The sequence below is a fragment of the Lactuca sativa genome, chromosome 7, assembly GCF_002870075.4.
Source record: "Lactuca sativa cultivar Salinas chromosome 7, Lsat_Salinas_v11, whole genome shotgun sequence".
NCBI lineage: Eukaryota > Viridiplantae > Streptophyta > Magnoliopsida > Asterales > Asteraceae > Lactuca > Lactuca sativa.
Window position 1 is genome coordinate 175,136,670 of NC_056629.2, and position 22,639 is coordinate 175,159,308.

Sequence of the window (22,639 nt, forward strand, 5' to 3'; positions counted from 1 at the left end):
TGTTCGACTTTCTTTCCCTCGAATGTGATCATACCAGGACACAATAACGCAAGTTTGTTAAACCTTGAGATATATGCATCAATGTCCGAGTTCTGCACCGTCAGGTTCCACAGTTCTTGTTCAAGTTTTTGTACTTCCCCTCGGGGACAGTACTCAGCGATTAACATTTCTTTGAGTTCTTCCCAGGACATTGCATTTGCAACGGGGAGTGGCATGGCTTCAATGTAACCGTTCCACCATGTCAATGCCTAATCGACGAAGGTGCAGGCCGCGAACTTGACTTTACTCCCTTCCGTACATTCGCATATCTCGAACACTGACTCTACCTTCTCGATCCATCGTTTTAAAGCGATAACTCCTCCAGTCCCATTGAACGTGCGGGGTTTTGCATTGGTAAAGTCCTTGTAGGTACAGACCCTTATAGGCCCTTGGTTCATCCCTTGATGGGAGCTTCCCGTCCCTTGACCATTACCACCATTGTTTCCGTTATGGATGTGAGCTAACGCCGTTGTTACTGCTACCGATACTGCCGCTTGAAAGGCCACAGGGTTCATCTCTGGTGGGGGCGGCGGTGGTGGTGTTGTGTTGTTGTTCTTTCGGATCGGTCTCCTCGGCATCTTTCTGTCATGGATCAGAAGGACAATAGATGGGGCTACAATGGCCCTACACCTCCTTGTGTTGTTTTTCTTTCGGATCGGTCCCCATCTCTCAATAGAAGTCAGAACAGTTACTGTTAATTTTCAGACTATTTGGGATAAGTTCGAACATTTTATAATTAACACTTTAGGAGATGCCAGGAGAGGGGATGCTCTTAGGTTTATTGTGCAACAATAAACTTTCATACTATAAGAAATTGGAAATTTATGACCCAAACATGGAGTTTGCGGTCCAAAACCCCAGGGGTATATATATGGTCCTTAGCCATATTTATTCATTTGTTCCATTTCCAACTAGAGAAAAGCCAAATTCTCTCTCACGGATCTTCGGCCTTTCGTCCCAAATCGTGAGTGCTTCTATCTAAGAGTATAATAGGGCTTGTTATGTGTCTAATAACCAAGAAATCATAAGAAAACAACAAGATCAAAGAGTTTACGGCCCAAGAACACCTTGGTGAGTAAACCCTTCTTTAAGGGCCAAAAGTGTGCCCTAGTCCCTTCCTTTCATTATGAAACTAGCCTAGACTCGTACCCTAATGTATGTAGGACTTGAAAACACAAAAACACCATTTCCATGAGATATTACGGTCGTAATCTCTAAGGGATTTGGTCCTAGGGCCGTGAACTCCTCAAAGGAGTTGAAAGGTGCCCTAATCTCTTCCAAGGACTAAGCCATCAAGTAAAAATACTTCTAAGGGACATGTAAGGCTTCAAAACATCAAATGAACTAAGGCTTAGGAGATTACGGCCGTAAACTCAAGATTTTACGACCGTAAACTCATTTTGTTATGGTCTTGGAGAGTAAACTCAAGAATGGGGTTCTTTGGAACCCTAAACCCACTAGCCTTGTCCTACAACAACTTAGATGCAATCCTTAGGGATTATAACACTTATATAAGGTGTTTAGTATGTTCTAGGATGTCTTAACATTTTCAATTAGTATTTTAAGACTAATTAGGTACATATATGTGTGATTATATGTTAACTAGGATCTTTGGGTGTGTACAAGTTTTCACTTGACACTTAGCAATCCTACATCGTTCAGTTCATCCAAACCACCCTCTACAGGTGAGTTCATACCCCTTAATAAATGTTTTAAATAATTTTAAATGCTTTAATGGGGGAATACAAGTAGAAAATAGCATGTTAATGAATCAATCATATGTGATTTATAACTGTGTTTTCATCCAACAGATTTCACATACTTCAAAATGTGATGCATGAAATGGTTTTCTATCTTAAAAATACTTTGTTATCAAATGTATTACTTTTGAAATGTTATTAAAATGACATCAAGTCATTGTTAATTATTGTTCAAAACTCTTAAATGCCTTATAAAACCATTTTCATCTTCTTGATCAAAACTATATCTATACACTTATGTTCTTATATATGTATTGGTATGATAGCTTCCATCCTTCATTTAGTTCCCACACTCTTGTGTAGCAAGGGTGTATAAACCTTCTTGGACAATCAATTACCTTCCAGTTAACTATTATAGTGATAGTTAGGAGATACAAAACATTATTCCTATTGCAAGGAATTACACCAGAGTCAGTTCATTCATGAGTCTATACTATACATTACATGCTACATGAATACGTCTACATAGATACGCCTACATGAATACATTTACTTGTATACACTTACATGGATACTTGTACCTAGATTCTATATGATGAGTTACTAGTACATACCATACGTGTAAATTTGTTCTGCCTATCCTAGTGCTAAAGGATAACTAGACGGGACTAACCATTCCGGCACCCACCTGTTAGCAACAGAGGTAATGAACATCTAAGGATGCCTACGGTTGACACTTATATTAGGGGTACCTTTACGGGACTAACCATTCCTTAAACCTGCTGCCAGCTACAGAGGAAAATGAACAATCTACGGATGTTCAAGGTTAATAAATTTCGGCAGTCGCGATGTCGAGTTGATCCTAATACAAAAGGATAACACTTACATGGCTATATTTTTCCTACTACTTTATTTTGTGATACCTTCACATAAACGATGAGGTAGACTAGGTACTGTTATTAGTAGTCAAAAAGAGGAAAAACATACAGGTCTTGGTAGAAGACTACTTTCAAAACATACAAGTCTTGGTAGAAGACTACTTTCAAAACATTCGGGTCTTGGCAGAAGACTACTCTTATACTAATAGGAAATATAGGATTTTCTAGGGTTTTCATACTTATATCAAATGTTTCATTTAAAAGATTTACATGGCATTCATAACAGCTTTCCAAAACAAGCAATGACACTTAAATACTTATGAATTCACCAGCTTTATGCTGATACTCGCTTTCAAAATAAGTTTTATTCTCAGGTCACCAGTAGACAGGTACGATGGTCAGGTTTTTGAGAAGACGGAGCACAGACAAGACTCGTCTTTTATTTTGATTACATATTTTGGTGTCATTTTACTATCAATGAACACACATGTATTAAAACTTTACTTTTAATGCAATGGATGATGTTGTTGCTTGTTTACTACTTTACACTGTTATGATACTTCACATGACGTCCTTCACCCCTGAACGTTTCCGCCGTTCTTGGTTTTGGGGTGTGACAGTACCCTTGCCATGTAGGGAGGGTTGCTGACTTCAGACTCAGCTTCTGATTTTTCGTCCTCCTCAATCTCTTCTTCGTCCTCTTCCTCGACCTCCTCATCGATGTCTTCCTCCTCAAACTCTACCAACTCTTCAGTATCTTCCATGGGTTCCTCGGGGTCTTCTTCTGGGTCTTCCTCAATCCAACCCCCATTCCTCGGATTGGGAAAGTATGGGTCGCCAGGGAGGTGAAAGCCTGCCATGATGTCTGTGCGAGGATATATAAGTACGAGAAAATAGATAGGATGCCAAAATACTCCTATAGTATTTTAATTATTTTAGGTTTGGTTCTTAAAACTTTTGGATAACGAGTTAGGAGGCTTTAGGCTTGTTGCAACACTACTATCACTCCCAAACACATGTTGGTCATATCTCAAATAAATATAGTTGATCAGGCTATATTTATCCCAGATATGATTACATAACTTTCTAAGTTTGACTGTAGTATTCAACAATTTAAGTTATCTTATCTGTTCTTGTTATGATATAATCCTAGAAATTATGTATACTTTTAGTCAGAGTGTTTTAGTCCCATTGTATTTATATTTTTATATCTTGTATGGTTAGATATACTAGTTCACTATAAACAATGCTCTGATACCAATCTGTCACACCCCCAGACCAGAATGGCGGAAACGTCCGGAGGCGGGTGACTTCATTGTGTAGTATCATAACAATTGCATATAAATGAAACATGGCAAATCCAAAACAACATACATAAATATAACAAGCTTACATTGTTTTACATCATGTTTATGTTTTCAAGTGTACACAAAAGAAACATCAGTAAGCAAATTTCCCAAAATACAGCAAAATAAGCTTGAGTCCGCAATCCATAAACTGTTTATTGATTTCCTGAGAATACAAGTCGTTTAAAAAGCGTCAACATAAAATATGTTGGTGAGTTCATAAGCATTTGAGTATAAAAACTTTGATGATAGTTTAAAAATCCAGAAAATCCAATATTTTCTTATAAAGTGGTTGTAATTCTTGTTTCAAATCGAGTATAGTTGCATGTGTGTCTTAATTCATTATTTTCCAAAATCGTACGAATCGTTTTGTCCAGAAAATCCTATATTTTCTGATGTATAAAATAGTAATTTTCGTAATAACATACACGGGTGCGAAAAAGCCTCATTGAGGTAGTCAGAATAGTTGATTTTTAACCGAAGACGAAATCTGTATAATTACATTTTTGATATATTCTAGTGAGTCGTTATAACCATACGAATATGACGGAGTGCCTGTTATGATGTTCTTCAGGCGTCAGTTTTGTTCAAGACATTTGTCACTCTAGACTGGCCGGTCTAGCTGTAGCGAACAGCAAAGGTGCGGGTGTCAACCCCGTATAGATCTATACACAAATTCCCGCTCTCCCTCCAGGAGACTCTAGTTATAACTCTTACATGACTTAAGCTATACAATATTGTATATAATATGTGTACTGTGAAGATTTCGTCTGACTAGAATACTAGTAGTTTCACGCAAAGCGTTGAAATTCATTATTTACCAAATAATTAATACTAGTTGTACTTGTTGACTAGATATTCTGTTTCGTTTCATTTATTGAAAATGATTCGCTCTAAATATTTATCAAATCAATTCAATATTAGCGATGTCGGCTAAAATGGCTCTCCTCTCTATATGTTACTGAGTGAGACCCCATTTACTGGGAAAATGTCAAGTTATGATTTGTGTAAAACTTATGACTTCTGTGAAATTATGACAGTAGCTTTATGACATGCAAAATTTCATGTCATAAAAGCTCTATTTGCATATATTCTAGGTGAAATTACTTATATCCAATTTTTATAAATAACTTGACATGCAAAATTTCATGTCATAAAAGCTCTATTTGCATATATTCTAGGTGAAATTACTTATATCTAATTTTTATAAATAACCCCTTAATAGTTTGCAAATAGTCATTTATGGAACACCAAGTTCAAATTTCGAAGTTCTAGACTTAGTGTGAACCTTTCAAGGTCTATTTCAACAACTTTTATCTCTAAATATGAAGAGAATGGATACAAGGATGCATGTTAAACACCCCCAAAAACTTGTGAGGCTCCTTTTGTAAATTGTATTACTCATATTATGATTAAAATATTGTTTATTTTCATGGGTTCTGTGAGACTTCACGTTCACAGAGAGTTATAAATACAAAAAAAAAATATGATAATATTTCAACACACATATTAAACACACGTACACATGTAATCATTCAAGAATTTAGAACAAGAGGTGACTTGTACTCTCCCCCAAAATCAACAAAAACTAAGGAAAAAGGTGGGGTATGAAGCTCACCTTGGTTTAGTTTGCAGGAGAATTGAGGAGATGATGAGGAGCTTCCAAGTTTCCCAACACTTGAAAGGTTCTTGGGACTTCAGAATAATTTATGTGTGAGTATAGTGAAATCTTAGGAATGGTGAGGAAAGATCACTATTCAAGGAGGATGAACACTTACCAAAGATTCTGGAAATTTTCCTTGAAGGAATGAAGCTTAAGTCTTGAAGGAGTTTGAGAGAATTCCTAGGAGTTTACTGATGAGAAAGTAGGAAGTGGGATGGGGGAGGAAAAAAGATTCACGTATCTAAAGGGGAAGGATAAGGAATGACTTGACATTTGCATGGAAATCTGGTGGGTAGGGCTTATTTTCTAAGGTTAATGTGTGTTTAACTAGGATTTGCATGGGAAAATAGAGGATTTGAGCATCACATCACAAAGTCAAACCCCTTTATCTTCTTAGGATCCTCTTAAAATCTTGGGTGTTTATTTTATAAAAATTTATTTAAAATATTTAATTTTGGCATAAAATAGGAGTTTCAGGTGCTTAGGACATGAAAATTACGAGTTTGGTGTGATTTCCGACGTCAAAATGCCTTAAAATGGTGAAAAGTCCGAAAATGGTGAAAATCCGAAGTCATTATGAAATTTCCGGAGCAAAGGAGGAAATTCTGAAGCAAACAATGAAGTTCCGGAGCAAATCTCGCAAATTCCGGAGTGCTCTTCTCGGATCTGAAGTCGTCTGATCAATTCCGAAGCCATCCTCCAAATTTTGGAGTCATGCGAGTGAGGTCTGGTCCGTCCAGTAGCCTTCCGAAGCGAAGTTCCGAAGCAAGAAGGGGGGAAGTTCCGAAGTGGTGAGTACCTTCTGATTCCTTACAAGGGTGTCCGGACTAAGAGGGTTCCAGACCAAGAGGAGTCCTTTTGGGTTCTCTCTCCGGTTTTGGGCTGTTTTCGACTAAGGCAGATGTTTAGGGAGATTTGGGAGAGATTTCACATACTTGGAGAGATTTGGGAGAGATTTCACATACTTGGAGAGATTTGGGAGAGATTTCACATACTGGGAGAGATTCCATATTCTTGGAGAGATTTGATATTCTTGGAGAGATTTGAGAAAAGACTTCATTTTCTTGGAGAGATTTGGGAAAAGACTTCATTTTCTTGGAGAGATTTGGGAGCGAGAGAGATACAGTGGGAGAGATTGGGAGAGACTTTGTCGGGAGCCTTTATTAGTGTTTTTCTTCATAGTGCAAGGTCCTTAGACTTAGATACATTCTATTTTGAGTGTTATACACCCCCGAAGGGCACTCAATAGTGCTTTAAAAAGCTGTTACTTCCCTAAATCAAATTAGGGTTTTAAATTTTCGAACTTTTGAGACTTCCAAGTGTTACTTTTCATTAGGAATTATAGTTGAACATTAGGAAACATAAAGAATATCCTAACATATAAGCACTACTTGAGTTGACCATATGGTCCGTTGACCTTGACTTGACTTTGACTTTGACCAGAAGTTTGCCGATTGTCACAAAGGGGTAGGCCAGTACCAAGGTATGCTAGGTGGTAACCGGTTGAAAGTGACCGAAGGGGTAGACCGGCACCCAGATATGCTCGATGGTAACCGGTTGAAAGAGACCGAAGGGGTAGGCCAGCACCCGGATATGCTAGTCAGTATGTTTATTGTATGGTATGTGGTATGATGGGGGAACTCACTAAACTTCGTGATTACGGTTTACAGTTTTTGTTTCAGGTACTTCTACTTCGAAAGGAAAGGAACCGACATGATCGCAGCGCATCACACTATGATTTTCCGCACATGAGATCTTTTGGAGTTGTACTCTGATGTTGTTTTCTTATGACATGTTTTGGTTATTGAGATATGGTTTTTGATTATGATATGGGATGAAACTATTGATGTTTTATAACTATTGGTTTTTATAATTACGTAATTAAAAATGAAATTTTTGGTCATGAATTTTGGGATGTTACATTCACACTTGAATTCATGGGAGTACTCATAGGAAAACAATCATTGAAATTAAACTGTTTGAGAATTTTCTCAACATAATGACTTTGAGTCATCACTAAACCTTTGTTCAACCTCTTAATTCTTATACCAAGAATCACATCCGCCTCTCCCAAATCTTTCATGGAAAACTTAGATGACAACAATTTCTTTATTTCATCCACTTGTTCTTAGTTAGTACCAAAAATCAGCATATCATCTACATATAAGCAAATGATCACTCCTGCACCATTAGCATCATTGAATCTACTGTAAACACATTTTTTTGCATTAGTTTAAATTAAAACTAGAAGACAAAATAACCTCATTAAACTTTTGATGCCATTGTTTGGGTGCTTGTTTCAACCCATACAAAGATTTTACTAGTTTACATACCATATGCTATTTATCGGGCATAACAAAACCTTCTGGTTGTTTAATGTAAACTTCTTCATCTAATTCACCATTTAAAAAGGTTTTTTTGACATCTATTTGATGGATAATCAGATTGTTAATGCTTGCCAAAGCAATTAACAATCTAATAGTACAAATACGTGCAACCGGAGCATACGTATCAAAATAGTCAACACCGGGTTTTTGCTTAAAACCTTGAATGACCAACTAGGATTTGTACTTGTCAGTAGTCCTATTAGTATTCATTTTCTTTCTGAAAATCCATTTGCAACCAAGTGGTTTAGAACATGAAGGTAAATCAGACAACACCCAAATGTTGTTCTCAAGAAGGACATTTCATCATCAATTGCTTCTTTCCAAAAGACGACATCCCGAGAATCCATGGCCTCTTGATATCTCTTAGAATCATCTTTAATACTATACCAGTATGAGTATTCAAGACTTATTTTATCCCTTGGACCTTCCACCAAATACAGTTGGAAGTCGGATCCAAAAAATTTTGTAATTCGGCCTCATTTGCTTCTGCGAAGCTCTTGTGGTTCTTGACCATTACTACCATCTTGAATCTCTTTATTTTGCACTTCTTTAGTGCCAAAAGTCAGATCCTTAGGCCTTTGAATCGATGAAAAGTGCATCTCATTAAAATTGCATCTCGTGACTCGATAACGGTGTTAACCGGTACCAAATCATTAAGTTCTATTACATAAAACCTATAGGCATTGGAATGTTCAGCATATCCAATGAATATAAAATTAATTCTGCGTTCTGCCAAAGTTTTCCTTTTGGGCTCGGTGAGTTTTACAACTGACCGACATCCCCATACCCGCAAATAGCTCAAATTTGGCTTTTTCTTGAACCAAAGTTTATATGGGACTGTTTTGTTCCTTTTTTTGGAACCCTATTCAGCAAATAGTAGGATATTAACCTGGCCTCTCCCCATAATCCCTCACTCAATCCCAAGTAAGAAATCATCGAATTTACCATTTCCTTTAAAATTTCATTTTCACGTTCGGCGATTCCATTTTGTTAGGGCGGGTATGGTGTCGTGGTTTCATGAATGATAACCACTGATTGGAAGTATATAGGATCCATATATTCACCTCCCTAATTAGTTTTCAGACATTTAACCAGATTGCCCAATTGCAATTCCACCTTAGTTTTAAATCTTTTAAACTTTTTCCAATGATTCATTTTTAGCATTAAGCAAATACAAATAGCAAAACCGAGTACAATCATCAATGAATGTGACCATATACTTTTTATTTCCCAAAGATGGAGTAGTGTGAAAATCACACAAATCACTGTGTACAACTTCCAAAATAGCCGATTTAATTTCCTAGAAACACTGGGAAATGGTTGTTTTGTAACTTTCGTAAGCATGCATGTTTTACATTTTTCAAGATTTATGTCAAATGGTGGTATAAAACCATCTTTTGACATTTCATGCATCCTTCTAAAATTGACATGACCCAATCTAGCATGCGAAAACATGGAGTCTTTAATTTTAGAAGAAGTCGACACAAATGCAGAATTTTGATTAGATGACAATTTATCAATAACATTCAAATGAAGCATTCTATTATTTAAATATCCAAAACCAACAAATAATCCACCTCGAGATAGGATATACCTATCCGATTCATAAACTTGTTTATAACCATCATAATTCAAAAAACTACCACTAACCAGATTCTTTCGAATCTCAGGAACAAAAAAAACATCAAAAAGTTTAACAATATTTCCAAAAGTAAATTCAAGATTAATGACACTGACACCACAAATAGGTTTAAAAGAATCGTTTCCCCATGTGCAACACATATCCATCTTCCAACGGTGTTCATGTTTCAAACAACCTTTATCCTTGCATACATGGTTTGTTAGACCCGAGTCAATCCACCAAGCAACATCATCATCATGTACATAAAATGATTCAGGAACAAAGGAAACATGATAAACATAATTCTAATTAGAATTATCAAAGTTAGTCAGAAACTGACCTCCTTTCACTTGGTCCTTGGACCCGTTTCTACCTCTATTGGCTCCACTGTTTCCAGCACCATTATTGCCCAGATTCACATGAAAATCACGCTTGCAATGTCCTACCCTTAAACACCTCCAACAAACCATTTCATTTTTCTTTTTGTTGGGGTTATTTGGGACATGTTCCTGCTTGCATTTTCCTTGACCTTTTTCGTTCGGATTTCTTGGGTTGTTTTCAATCATATGAACTGAGGGTTGTCCAGATTCAACTTTTCCCTTATTTTTATCACTTTCCTATGCACAAAGGGATTCCTCAATGCGCAAATGACTACCAAGTTGAACCATGGACAGTTCCTCCTTTTGATGCTTCAGGTTATATTTGAAGTCTTTCCATGATGGTGGAAGTTTGTCGATTACACTCGACACACCAATGGTTTCATCCATATTCATGTTGTGCAGTTTGAATTGACCCAAAATGTGAAGGAGTTCATTGTATTGTTCCATGAAAGATCTTGAATCAATCATTTTATAGTTATTACAATCACTGACTAGAAACTTCTTGCTATAAGCATCCTCAGCCAGTAATTTGATTCAAGAGTGTCCCACAACTCCTTTTCACTTTTAGCCTTAGAATGGATATTAGATAAAGAATCAACCATACCATTCAGAATGTTTCCTCTGCAGATGTAGTCATCATTGTCCCGCTTTCTCCTCCTTCTGGTTTCTTCCAATATCTCATTCTCCACCACTTTTGGTCTTGGAGTACTTAGTACATACGCAGCCTTCAGCGTGGTCAGCATGGATAGCATCTTCTTCTGCCATCACCTCAAATCATTGCCTTCAAACTATTCCAGATTCGTGAACTTTTTGGTTAACTCACGGGTTGATTCTGGCATCTCCACTAGACGAAGATATCAGTTCAATTATTGGAGGATATTGAGTAGGGTGATGGTGGAGAACCGGAATTCTCTTGGATCGTGTAAGTTAACTTTCTGAACTAATACTTCCACCCTATGCTTGGGTTACAGGAAATCCAGTCTAGGATAATCCAAGGGGATACTTATGTATCTAGGCACAGAAACACAAGCCAAATCTCCAAAGAGAGCCAAGAAAAGGGTATATCACGGCTCAATTTAGGAGTCGTATTTATTTTAGACAGATTAGGGTTTTCGTCTTCTAAATTAGTTAGGTGAATCATGAATTTAATGTCATAATCAATGGTTACTAAAATTGATAATATTTATCAGTTTTACCATAACCACCCACTAGAATTTGTATTTACCATAATGTAACCAATCTAAATTTCCGAAGACCTTTTGGGGCGCTACCCCTCGACCCTACCCGCTGACTGGTCAGCAGGACCATCGCCAGGGGTTCTGTCCCTTAGACCCCACTAGGGGTGTTGCCCCTAGGACCCTGCAAGGGGGCGCGGCCCCCTTGACCCCCACATTTCTGTCATACCAACTTATAATTCGATCTTATATATGCATGCACTCCACATTCTCCAAACATATAATATAGAGTACAAATGATAAGCTCCTTAGCTCACATGTCAGTTCCATTTACATAAAATTCCTGGTGACACTAAAATCACCAACAGTTTGTATCACTTTTAGTAAGGTGGAAGATGTTGCAGGAGTCATCGGTTGTGATGTGACTCGGATTTTGTTTGTGTATCTTGGTTTGCCTTTGGTTTGCCTGTAAGAGACAATATGAACCACGCCGACTCTTGGAAAGTTGTGACAAAAAGTTTCCATTGAATTTATCAACTTGGAAAAACGAAAACTCTGTTGATTAGAGGTATATTAACCCTTACTAAGTCAGTGTTGGGTAGTTTGGCCATATATCCTTTGTTTCTCTTTAAGCTTCCTAATTTGGTGTTGAAAATGTTGAAATCCCTTAGGGGATCAGTTTTTTTAGGGTTTCAAATTAGGGGAAAGAAATTTTATTGGCTTAGTTGGAGTAAAGTCATGGAAAGCAAGAATGAGGGAGGTGTTTGAATTGGCAAACTTTTTTCTTTCAACCGGTCTCTTCTGTTTTAATGCCAATATCATTTTTAGCAACATCATGCTTTGTGGGTTAAAGTGATTAAAGTGTTGCATAAGGATAAAGGTATTCTCGGTTCTAACTCTATTAGAATCGATCTCAATGAGTTGTGGATTATTTTAGTTCAGGCTACTTCTCATTTATGTTTGAAAGGTCTTGATTTGGAAGATTTTGCAATATTAAAGTAAGAAACAATCAACATACCAAGTTTTGGTTTGATATTTGGATCGAGTGTTCTCCATTTACCCAAAAAATTCCTAGAGCTTTTGATTTAGATGTAAAGCATGATTGTAGGTTTCGGAAAGATCTAATGTGGAAGATTGGCATCTTTGTCTTATGAGAAATTTGATAGGTGGTGTTAAGGAGGGTCATTGGCATCAATTCACTTCCTTACTTAAATTTTTTGTTTTCTTGAATCAAAGGGATTGCTTGGGCTCGACTTTTGACCTGGGAGAGTTTTCTTTCTCCTCTATGAGAGTTGTTTTTGGATGGTGTGACTTTAGCTACTAGTAAGGTTTTAACTAGACAAAACAATTACATTCCTTTCAAGTTGAATATTTTACTTTGGGGGGTTGCTCTTAATTGGTCGCCTACACGTGCTAAGCTTGTTGATGTGGAGTACACGTTTTGTCCTTTATGTGACCTTGCTCTTGAAATTGTGTCTCGTTTGTTTGTTTTATGTTCGATGATTGTGGATATTTGGCACCTTATCGGAAAATGGTGGGATATCTAATACCCAATCAAACGGTACTTCAAGTGATAGTCGGATAAAGTGGGCGGACAACATACCACTTAATGGAGGGCAACACAAATGTATTGATGCGGTGATCATAACTATTATTTGGATAGTTTGGAGGTCCATAAATAACATTATCTTTAGAACATTAAAGCCAAAAAAAAAAATCAAGGATTTTCTATTACTTAGTTTTGTACACTTTTCATTGAGATTAGCAGTAGACGCCAACTGTATAATCTAAATTGGTCGGTGACTTTAAAACCGCTCTTTTGCTTATTTGACTTTGTAATATTTTTCTAGCATATTGCTAGTTTAATACAAATCTTCCGTTTTAAAAATAGTCAAAATTTCTAGTTAATCTTATGTTTATTGTAGACAAAACTGATTATATTATGTCTAGGACAAAACTTAATTGATTATGTGATGACTTCTTTATGGTTTTAACAAAATAATAGACCTGGTTCTTTCAGCACCGAGGATCACCCATGCACGTCATGCCAAAGCTACACCATCTCAAAATCCAACCCCAAACCTAAAAGAATATGAAGCAAACAGATGAGATTCATTTTCCTCAACACAATCACAAAGTGATCATTTATCACATTCTTTACAACTATGGAAGGTTTTCATGTTTCCAACTCAAAAACCAAGAATAACACATAGTAATAGCGCAAAAAAAAAAAACAAGTTTTCTAAAGATAACAAGTAGTATTAGAATTTTCCTCAACATACGATGGTTATATTGACAATAGCCTAGTAGGTTTATTTGCCATATTATCGAAAATGCCATACCGTTGGAAGGTAATAGCTCCAAAGAACCAATTTTTCTAAGGATTGTTTAGTGATGGGTGGGATGAATCATCTATGCACTAAAGTCCTTCATGATGTGAAATTACAAATATACCCTCTCTCCACAATAAATTAGAACACCTCAAGATTCTATAGTCAAAAGCTCAACAAACTCCACCATGGCTATAGGTTTAAGCTCTCCATCCATTCTATATATCTCCACCATTCTTATTTCTCTTTTCTTCTCTACATCTTCTCAAACTTGTTCAAATCACACTTTCACGTCCAAAAGAACCTTCACTTCCTGCAAAGACCTTCCATATCTCAATGCTCATCTTCACTGGACTTACTTCAAGTCCACAAATCAATCCAAGATCGCATTTCGGGCCCCACACACTCCAAAGGGGTGGATCGCATGGGCAATCAATCCATACAGAAGAAGCATGGTTGGATCACAAGCACTCATAGCTTTTCGGAATACTAAAGGCATGATGTCAGCATACACAACAACAATCACAGGGTACAACCCATCAATGCAGCCTAAAAAACTCTCCTTCCATGTTTCAAAGCTTTCAGTCGAGTATTCAAACAATGAGATAACCATTTTTGCGGTTGTGGGCCCACTTGCAAATGGGCCGGTTGTTAACCAAGTGTGGCAAGTTGGGAGCTTGGATCAGAATGGTGTTCCTATGATGCATGAAATGGAGTTTCAGAATCTTCAATCGAAAGATGTTATTGATTTTTCGTCTTTTTGATTTATTGAAATTTATAAAATCTCATACACTTATGTTGATGGTGTTCAATGATTGGTAAAATGCACATGTGATCATGTTAACGATGGTAAAAAGCATGGCATGCCATCCTTCTACTAAGATTCCCTAATTGAGTATATGCTATATAAAAGTGAAAATGCCTTTATCTTAAACTTTTTTGCCTTCCCAAAAGATCTTTTTCTTATAATTGTGCCACCATACTTTTACATAATATGTATACCCCATGTTTGTCTTAATGATAAGGATAAGATACAATAATCATAATGATACCAACCTGTAAAGAGTACAAGAGTTAAATTACAAGTACTTTTCATAGGTAAGCTTCGAAAGTATTCAACTTAAAAGTTAAAATAATAATAATAAAAATCTTTAAAGTTGACTTTTTTGTGATGAAGTCATGTAATTTTTCACACATTTACTGCTTTGATCACATCAAGTAGTTGGTTTATCACACATGATGCACCTCCTATGAGTAAATAAAAGTTTCATGACAACCTACATACACTTATTACAATCAATATAAGTTGTTATTAAACATTAACAAGATCAATAACCAAAGTTTTTATAATTCCATCAATGGCCATAACTATAACCTCCGCCTTCGTTATATTTTTTTATATTCTTGCATTTCATTTTGATATATCATATGCTCGAATGTGTTCAGAATACAAATTCACATCCAGAAGAAGCTACAGTTCTTGTAGGGATCTACCCCATCTATCTGCAGAGCTTCATTGGACATACAATTCATCAACGGGTATAGCCCGGATCGCGTACCGGGCCCGCCAGGGCCCACGCGGGTGGGTCGCATGGGCGGTTAACCCAAACCAAATAGGCATGGTTGGGTCGGAAGCAATTGTGGCTTTTCATAATGGTAATGGAAGTATGAGAGTGTATACGACATTGATAAATAGTTATAGTCCTTCAATGGTGCCGGGAAATCTTAGTTTTCAAGTTTCGGGTTTATCTGCTGAGTCATCGGTTAATGAGATTGCTATTTTTGCTGATGTGGGCCCGTTTGAAGGTGGGTCCGTTGTTAATCAAGTGTGGCAAAGTGGGAATTTGGTTTTGAATGGTGTCCCTCAAATGCATGCGGTTTCACAACAAAATCTTCAATCAACGGGGGAGATTGATTTCTTGTATGATCAAGAAAAGCATAGATAAGAAGTTTGTAAAAAAAATATGTCAATTTTCTGAGTTAAATGTAACGCCATATTCAACTACCAAATGTTGCTAAATTGAAGTGAAATTGAAAGAATATTCTATAATAACAAAGATGGGAAGTACTTGTAGGCATATAAGAATATGTAATCATTTTACCCACTACTTGATGGAGATTGTCCTACTTTTGCTTTTTCTTGTTGGTAGCTCCACAATCACTTGTTCAATAAATCAAGAAAAGATGGACGATATTTTCCAAGAAAAATCTTTAAGATTATTTATTTTCTTAATGATCGGAAATCAATTTGGATACCGAAATGAAAACTCCACAGGGTGGCAGTTAGGTCGGTATGTTGTACGTAGAATGATGGTGGATAAAAAAGATGCATGGGAATATAACTTGGAAGTTAGACTTGAAGGAGTTGACACTTTTAGAAAACATGACCTCATATAGGAGAAAGGAGAAAGTGGATTCTTAAAATTAGGGTAGTTATACTCATTTTACCTATTTGAGCATCAAAGTAAAGTATTTATCGGCTTATCTACTTATTTATTCCACTTTTTACTTTCAGTTGTATTGCTAACATCGTCTTTTTTTATCCCTTCTTTACTCGCCGTTGTTTAGCATGCACTTATTGTGGGAAATCTTATATAGATACAACCTCTATATATGGGCAAACATGGAGGGACCTAATTGTAATATTTATTATTTTTAATTTTGCACCCTATCTAGAATCATCTTTAGGCTAGCATAAATAACATTACTCTAAGGAGTATTGGATAATCGAGTATTCTTCATATTTTAGTCATGGCGTTAAGCTTGGGCTAGGGTCGTCTCTTTTGAGAGCCTTTCTGATTAAGGCAAGGAGAAACATTTGGTTTCTTTGATGATTTGTTTCTCTTTCTTTTCTAATGTATTATGTAATAAACAGCATTCACAATCTTATATTATAGTGTATTTTGATTTCAATTGAGATGCAATACCAGATGCTGAGAATCAAAATTAACTATATAAAGACTAGAAGGTTGCTAATTACATAATAGAACAGAAAAAAAAAAATCAGCAAAGAAACTAAATATTTCTCCCTGTCCTAATCAGAAAGGCTCTCAAAAGAGATGACACATGCTCAAAACTTAACGCGATGACTAAAATATGAAGAATACTCAATTATTCAATTCTCCCAAGACTAATATTACTTATGCTAACCTAGAGATGATTCTAGAATCTAGATAGGGTTAAAAACTGAAAATAACAAATATTACAAATAGATCCTTCCATGTTTGCCCTTATATTTATATAAAGAAACGTTCTTTATCAAGATCCAAGATTGTAAATCTCTCCAATGTCAAAAAGCAAAAAAGTCTGAATCTCATGAGGTATTACTACTCAAAAGTGGAGTTGTGTTTTTACAATGTCTTTTTTTTACGTTATAGATGTACGAGGAGTTCAATAAATGGGTATAACATAATAATATCAATACGAAGTTAATTTGATTGATCAATCAGCAGGAAAACCCAGATGCCGATTGATTAGTTTAGCGACAGGAGTGGCATCACCTGGGTGGTATGGAATGATGGATTCCAATTCCAATGATTGAATGACTTGGTAGAGTGTTTGAGGGTGAGCACAAAATAAATGTTTCCTTTCTGCTAATTCTTCTGCTAACTCACTTTGATGGTTGTCCATTAGGTCTTCATTCACTACCACTATTAAAGGTTTCCTTAGCCTTAATGTCTCAAATATGCTCCCTGAACCTGCCCCACATAAAACTCTAAAAATTCAAACACTCATTATTATTATTATATTAATTATTATTATATTGGATAATTGGAAGCATGAAAATTGTAAAGAAAAATAATAATACCTGCATGGCTTATAACAAGAGATGCTGATGTTAAATAGTCTGCAATGCTTGAAGAAAAGGTGAAGTAATCAACAACCAGTGATCCATCTTCACCACTAGACTGCATTTTATGATGCATCAAGATTATTTCTACATAAAACATATTTACTCTATATGTGCATGTTGCATCAAGTGTTCAATTTTGGAATCTTATAAACATTATAAAAAGTAAAAGGAATGAAACGTCAAAGCGAAAAAATATGTGTCAAAGAAGTAGATTTGTTTGATAACAAAACTATAGTTTATAAAAACAATTAAAACTGTCAAGGTTAAATGCTGAGTGATCAGCTGAAAGACTCAGCTGCTGAAGATTTAATTTTTTTTTCAAATTAAAATAATGTATTAAATACTTTATAGTGGGACCCTCGACAAGTATTGAGCTTCTCTCGATGTGTATTTTCTCTAACAAGAAACTCTAAAGGGATTCAGTAAATTTGCAACTATCTTAAAAAGTCGACCACAATCTATGTTCTGTTTTGAAAGAGCAAATGTTAGTTGAAGTTGATGAACAAACAGATGTAGCTTCCTATAAGATTGAAGTCTTAAGGTCTAAGGATTGCATTTTAAAGTTGGCATCTTTGATCTTTCATTTTCCGAAAGCGACATTTTCAATCTTAACATCCATAACTGTTTCCTTTTCTACACTACACATCAAAGCATCCTCATTCATTTTACTAAGCAATTCAGTCTTCAAGAGTTGTATTGCAGAAAAACATATTTCAATCGTTGCAATAGCAACAAGAAAACCAAAATTACCTATAGACCAAAGGAAAAGAGCGATGTTTCCATGTTTCCAACATCAAACCAGTATGGTACACAATTCCTTTCAAGCTGGCCAACAAGAGACACCATTTTCCGAATCATTAAAATCATTTTAGTGGACTTCAACAAATTTGATTTATCAAACCTAGAAAGTGAATCACAAAAACACAAAACCACAATCTTTTCTAAAAATTTTGTGCTTACTTTACTACATCGAATGAGTTATTTGTCCTTTTTTATGAATAAAATCGTTTCCAAAATATCTTGATCTTTTCTTTGAAGATGTTTTGACAAGGTATCCATTAGGCCTAAGATTTTCAACATCAAGTGTAAATAAAATATGAAATCAAGTGTCTTGAAATGTGACAAAAGAAAAATCATTGTCATATTTCAAGTCATTTGATTTCATGTTTTATTTACACTTGATATGGAAGATTTTAGGCTTAATGGATACATTGTCAAAACATATTTAAGAAATGATGAGTTTCATTCAAGTTTAAAGAATGTATATTATTTTTGTCAAAAAAAATAATATTAGAATTGTGGAATGTCGGAAGATTATGTTACTCCAAGAAGCCAAACATACGACCAAAAATTACTAACCGACATCACTTTGTAGTTATTTTTAACACGATTTTAGATAAGCAAAGTTCATGAATTTGATGATCGATGTAGTGAAGTAAGCACAAAATTGCTAAAAAACATGGCGGCTTTGAGTCTTTGTGATTCGTTTTTTAGGTTTGATAAATCGAATTTGCAGAAGTCAAGTGAGATGCACCAAAACTATTTTAATGATTCGTAAAAGGATGCATCTTAGTCAACTTGATATCTATCATCATTGTTTGCTACATGATAACAAAGATGTTTAACTTGAAAAGAATTGTCAGCCTTTCTCGTTTGATGGTGGAAACAAGAAAACAACCTTTTTTTTCTTTGGTTAATTATTTAAAGCTAACTATGGTTTGCATGTCGCGACCGTAGCCGTTGAAATATGTTTTTGTACAATAAAACTCTTGAAGATCGATTTGTATAATAAAATGAGTGACAACTTTATGACTGATGTTTTGATTTGTAGTGTAGAAAAGGAAACACTAATTGATGTTAAAGATTGAAAATGTGATAAGTCGCTTTCAAAAATGAAAAAATAAAGAGGTCTAATTTAAATTGCAATCTCTAGACTCGTCATATTTAATGAAATCGCAATTTCTAATTATTTTTATGTTATATATTATGGGGAAAAAATGTGTACCACCCAGCTCTTTTTTCTGGGTACGCCCTAATTTGATTTAAGTACATTCATACATGATTCCAAAATGAAAAAAAAAAAAAAAAAAAAAAAAAAAAAAAAAAAAAAAACCATCCTTGATAGCGATCAAGTTGCAGTTAGGAGAAAATATATGCAAACCTTGGAGGTAATATGAGTCCCTTTAATCCCACTTGATTTAATAAATATAATTGCTTTGAATAGTGTTGAAAAAGGTGCATTATTTTGTATTCCATGTAACTTATTCAAAGGACAAGGATGAATCTAGGGAAAGGTGAAGATACTTTTGTTAAGAACCAATTTAGAAGTTGAAATATATTATATAGGTTCATAATTTTAACAGTATTCATAGTTTGAGATGCTTACAAAACCTAACAAATCAATTCAAAGTGTTTTTGATCACCGGTCTATAAAAGCCAAAAAATAATATCATACCCACTTGCTTGCTTCTCTGTAATGTTTGGGGTGTCCTCTAAATCAAGGGTTGCGAACCCGAGACTATGATAAAAGTCAAGCTTCAAGGATCAAGTAATAAAGGAAATTATCTCAAACTTCTTGAATGGTTAGCGAAACATAATGAGATGTTGATAAGGTTGGGTTGCAAGGACAAGAATATGACGAAGTTAACAATATGAACGGTGATATCAATGGCCTTAAAACTCCAATCTTAAAAAAAAAAAACTTCATTTGCGTATTATGTTCACTGTTTTGCTCATCAACTTCAACTAACACTTGTTCTAATTTCAAGAAAAACAAAAGCATTGATTGTGGTTGGATATTTGAAATACTTGTAAAGTTATTGAATGTTATTAGAGTTTTTTGTAAGAGAAAAAACGTTGAGAGAAGCTCAAACTCAATGGTTTATTATAATGGTGAACTTGGAAGTGGCAAAGGATTAAATAAGGAACTTAGTTTGGGAAGATCACGTGATACTCTATGGAATCTCACTATAAACCGATTGTGAATGTTATTTCTTTATATATCATATAGGCGTGAGTTACTTGATAACAATGGAGGTGTCCTTCAAGTTCACATGATCAACTAAAACCAATGTCGTTGACTATGCACTTGAGTTTTCGATTTTATATTCTTAGATATATTTGATGAAAATTATTTTTGGTGTAGAAAATCATTTGAAGATTGCTTTACAATGAAAAGATAAAAACATAGTTAATGTCATGTCTTTGTGATGTTAACAAAATTACGATTGCGTCAAATAAGATATTATGGATGGGAAACTCTCTTGAGTTCACTCATATCTTTTTTGTGAGAAAAGTTCCATTGAAGCTCCCAAGATGGAAGATGTACATGTTATTCCCGGTAAACTACACACCACAAATCTTCATCATTTTAGAGTGAAATTCTTTTTGTGATCATTAATTTGTAACTTTAAGGGATAAAAGAAATCGATTTGAAGAGGTTAGTTTGAAAAAAATGCACAAAATAATAGATTCAATGGATTGAAGGATCTTAAAAAACTCTTTAAGGATTAAACTTATTACATACTTGTGGTTGGCTTTTTGAAATACTTGCAAGTATAAAGAATTTGCAAAATTTCATCCTAATAAGTTCCCAAATACTAAATTAGTTCATCCTGATGATGAACTTATTAACTACATCTATGCTATGAAAAAGGATAATAGATTCAAGGGACTCAAGGATCTTAAAGAACTCTATAAGGAGATGGTGAGATCAAACAATCATAAAGTGTTAGAACATCTCTATTTACTTATCAAGTTAGTGCTAAGTCGACTACTTTTTTATAATATTGTTAGCTTTTCATAATCTATATGTTTTCTCACTGCTAGCTTACTACTACTACTATTCATTAAATTTGTTGAAACATAAATTATTATTATTACTACCAAATCGCCTGTGACTAGGTGCTTCTTGATTGCTACTTTTTTTTAATTTGCTACAATTTGTTATATAACAAGGAGACTTCAATGATTTTTATTTTAAATATTGTATTCAATCCTCTTTCTACAATACTTGTGTGATATAGATATATTTGTACTCTAAAGTTATGCTAATACCTCCATATAACTCAATGAACTAAAAGTAGAATAATAGAAAACATAAGTATATATATATATATATATATATATATATATATATATATATATATATATATATATATATATAGTACCTTTTTCGGGATGTAGGATCCACGACCCATTTGAATGACAAGGTGAGTGTATCCTTTCTTTGACAATTCTTCTTTAACTTGTTCAGTATCCACACTTCTAACAAGAGAATCAAAAGATGTTGTTCCAACAGTCACAAAAACAATTCTCTTTGATTTAAAATTGTTATCACTACTAGTCTCCATCTTGTTATACTGTGTTCTTCACTCCTGTCAAAATAATAAAAAAGAAATAATAACAATTTACAATTATCCTAAATAGGAATTTAAGATAATAAGATATTTGCAGTGTAGTATCAAAACCATCAGTTATAACTTATGATTAGATTAATACTTTTATATAAGATTTTTTCAACAGATGAACACTAACACTATGAAGAAGCATGATCCATAATAATATAAATGAATTGCTGTAATGCAGCTCGATTCCACACAGTCAACTACTGAAATCAGATTGATCAGATAATTACTATTTGGGTTTTATATCCACAATCAAATGATGCAAAATTGGTTAACTTTGGCGATAAAAATCAAAATTGTGTACACGATGTTGATGAAATTAGGGTTTCAGAATTCAATTTATGCTTAAAACCACTTTCAAGCTCCGAATGCCCAAAATAGTAAGAAACCTTCAACGGTTCGACCATTCCCCAACATTAATACATCAAGAAAAACATCAATCTTGTGACTAACCTTATCTGTCCATGCTCGATTTCTAGTTGTAGGTAGAATCCTAGGCTTCAATTTCGAGTTTCTTCCCTTCGATTTTTTAGATTTGATGGTGTTGTTGAATGGTTGAAGAGAGAGGAATCAGTGAATTACCGATTACGATTTCCTAGGGTTTAACTTTTGACTAAAGTAAAAATAGTCAACGGGATGTAGCTGAACATTAACCTGATTAAAGCCAATACTGGGCTTATTTTGTTTTCAACTTAAGCCTAATAAATATTTCCAAGGTAAGTTGTATTATTAGGATAAAATTGAATTTTTTAATAGATAATTATGATTGGACTATTTGGTTTGGATAATCCAATTTTTGTATTGATTTGAATCAAAAGATGAATAAATATTTTGGATTTTTTATTGGTTTTGGATACGGAC

General features: G+C 34.8%; 3 protein-coding genes across 4 annotated transcripts; 2 read left to right on the forward strand and 1 right to left on the reverse strand.

Moving 5' to 3' along the window:
* Positions 1-13,666: 13,666 nt before the first annotated feature.
* On the forward strand, positions 13,667-14,315 carry LOC111902846 (cytochrome b561 and DOMON domain-containing protein At5g47530). Its single transcript, XM_023898660.3, has one exon. The coding sequence runs from the start codon at positions 13,708-13,710 to the stop codon at positions 14,281-14,283; it is 576 nt and encodes a 191-aa protein (XP_023754428.1). The 5' UTR covers positions 13,667-13,707; the 3' UTR covers positions 14,284-14,315.
* A 281-nt stretch (positions 14,316-14,596) lies between these two features.
* Positions 14,597-15,699, forward strand: LOC111902845 (cytochrome b561 and DOMON domain-containing protein At4g17280). The gene has a single exon (XM_023898659.3). The coding sequence runs from the start codon at positions 14,878-14,880 to the stop codon at positions 15,463-15,465; it is 588 nt and encodes a 195-aa protein (XP_023754427.1). The 5' UTR covers positions 14,597-14,877; the 3' UTR covers positions 15,466-15,699.
* Positions 15,700-16,822: 1,123 nt separating this feature from the next.
* On the reverse strand, positions 16,823-22,412 carry LOC111902847 (uncharacterized). 2 transcript variants are annotated; one of them, XM_052765341.1, is made up of 5 exons: positions 22,232-22,412; positions 21,909-21,981; positions 21,542-21,748; positions 17,328-17,427; positions 16,823-17,217 (listed from the first exon to the last, which is right to left on the reverse strand). In XM_052765341.1, exons 3-5 carry the CDS (start codon positions 21,722-21,724, stop codon positions 16,961-16,963), a joined length of 540 nt encoding a protein of 179 aa, XP_052621301.1. In that variant the 5' UTR covers positions 21,725-21,748; positions 21,909-21,981; positions 22,232-22,412; the 3' UTR covers positions 16,823-16,960. The 2 variants fall into 2 exon arrangements, with proteins under 2 accessions (XP_052621301.1, XP_052621300.1); XM_052765340.1 differs by lacking the exon at positions 21,909-21,981 and having other exon boundaries at positions 22,232-22,409.
* Between the last annotated feature and the right edge of the window lie 227 nt (positions 22,413-22,639).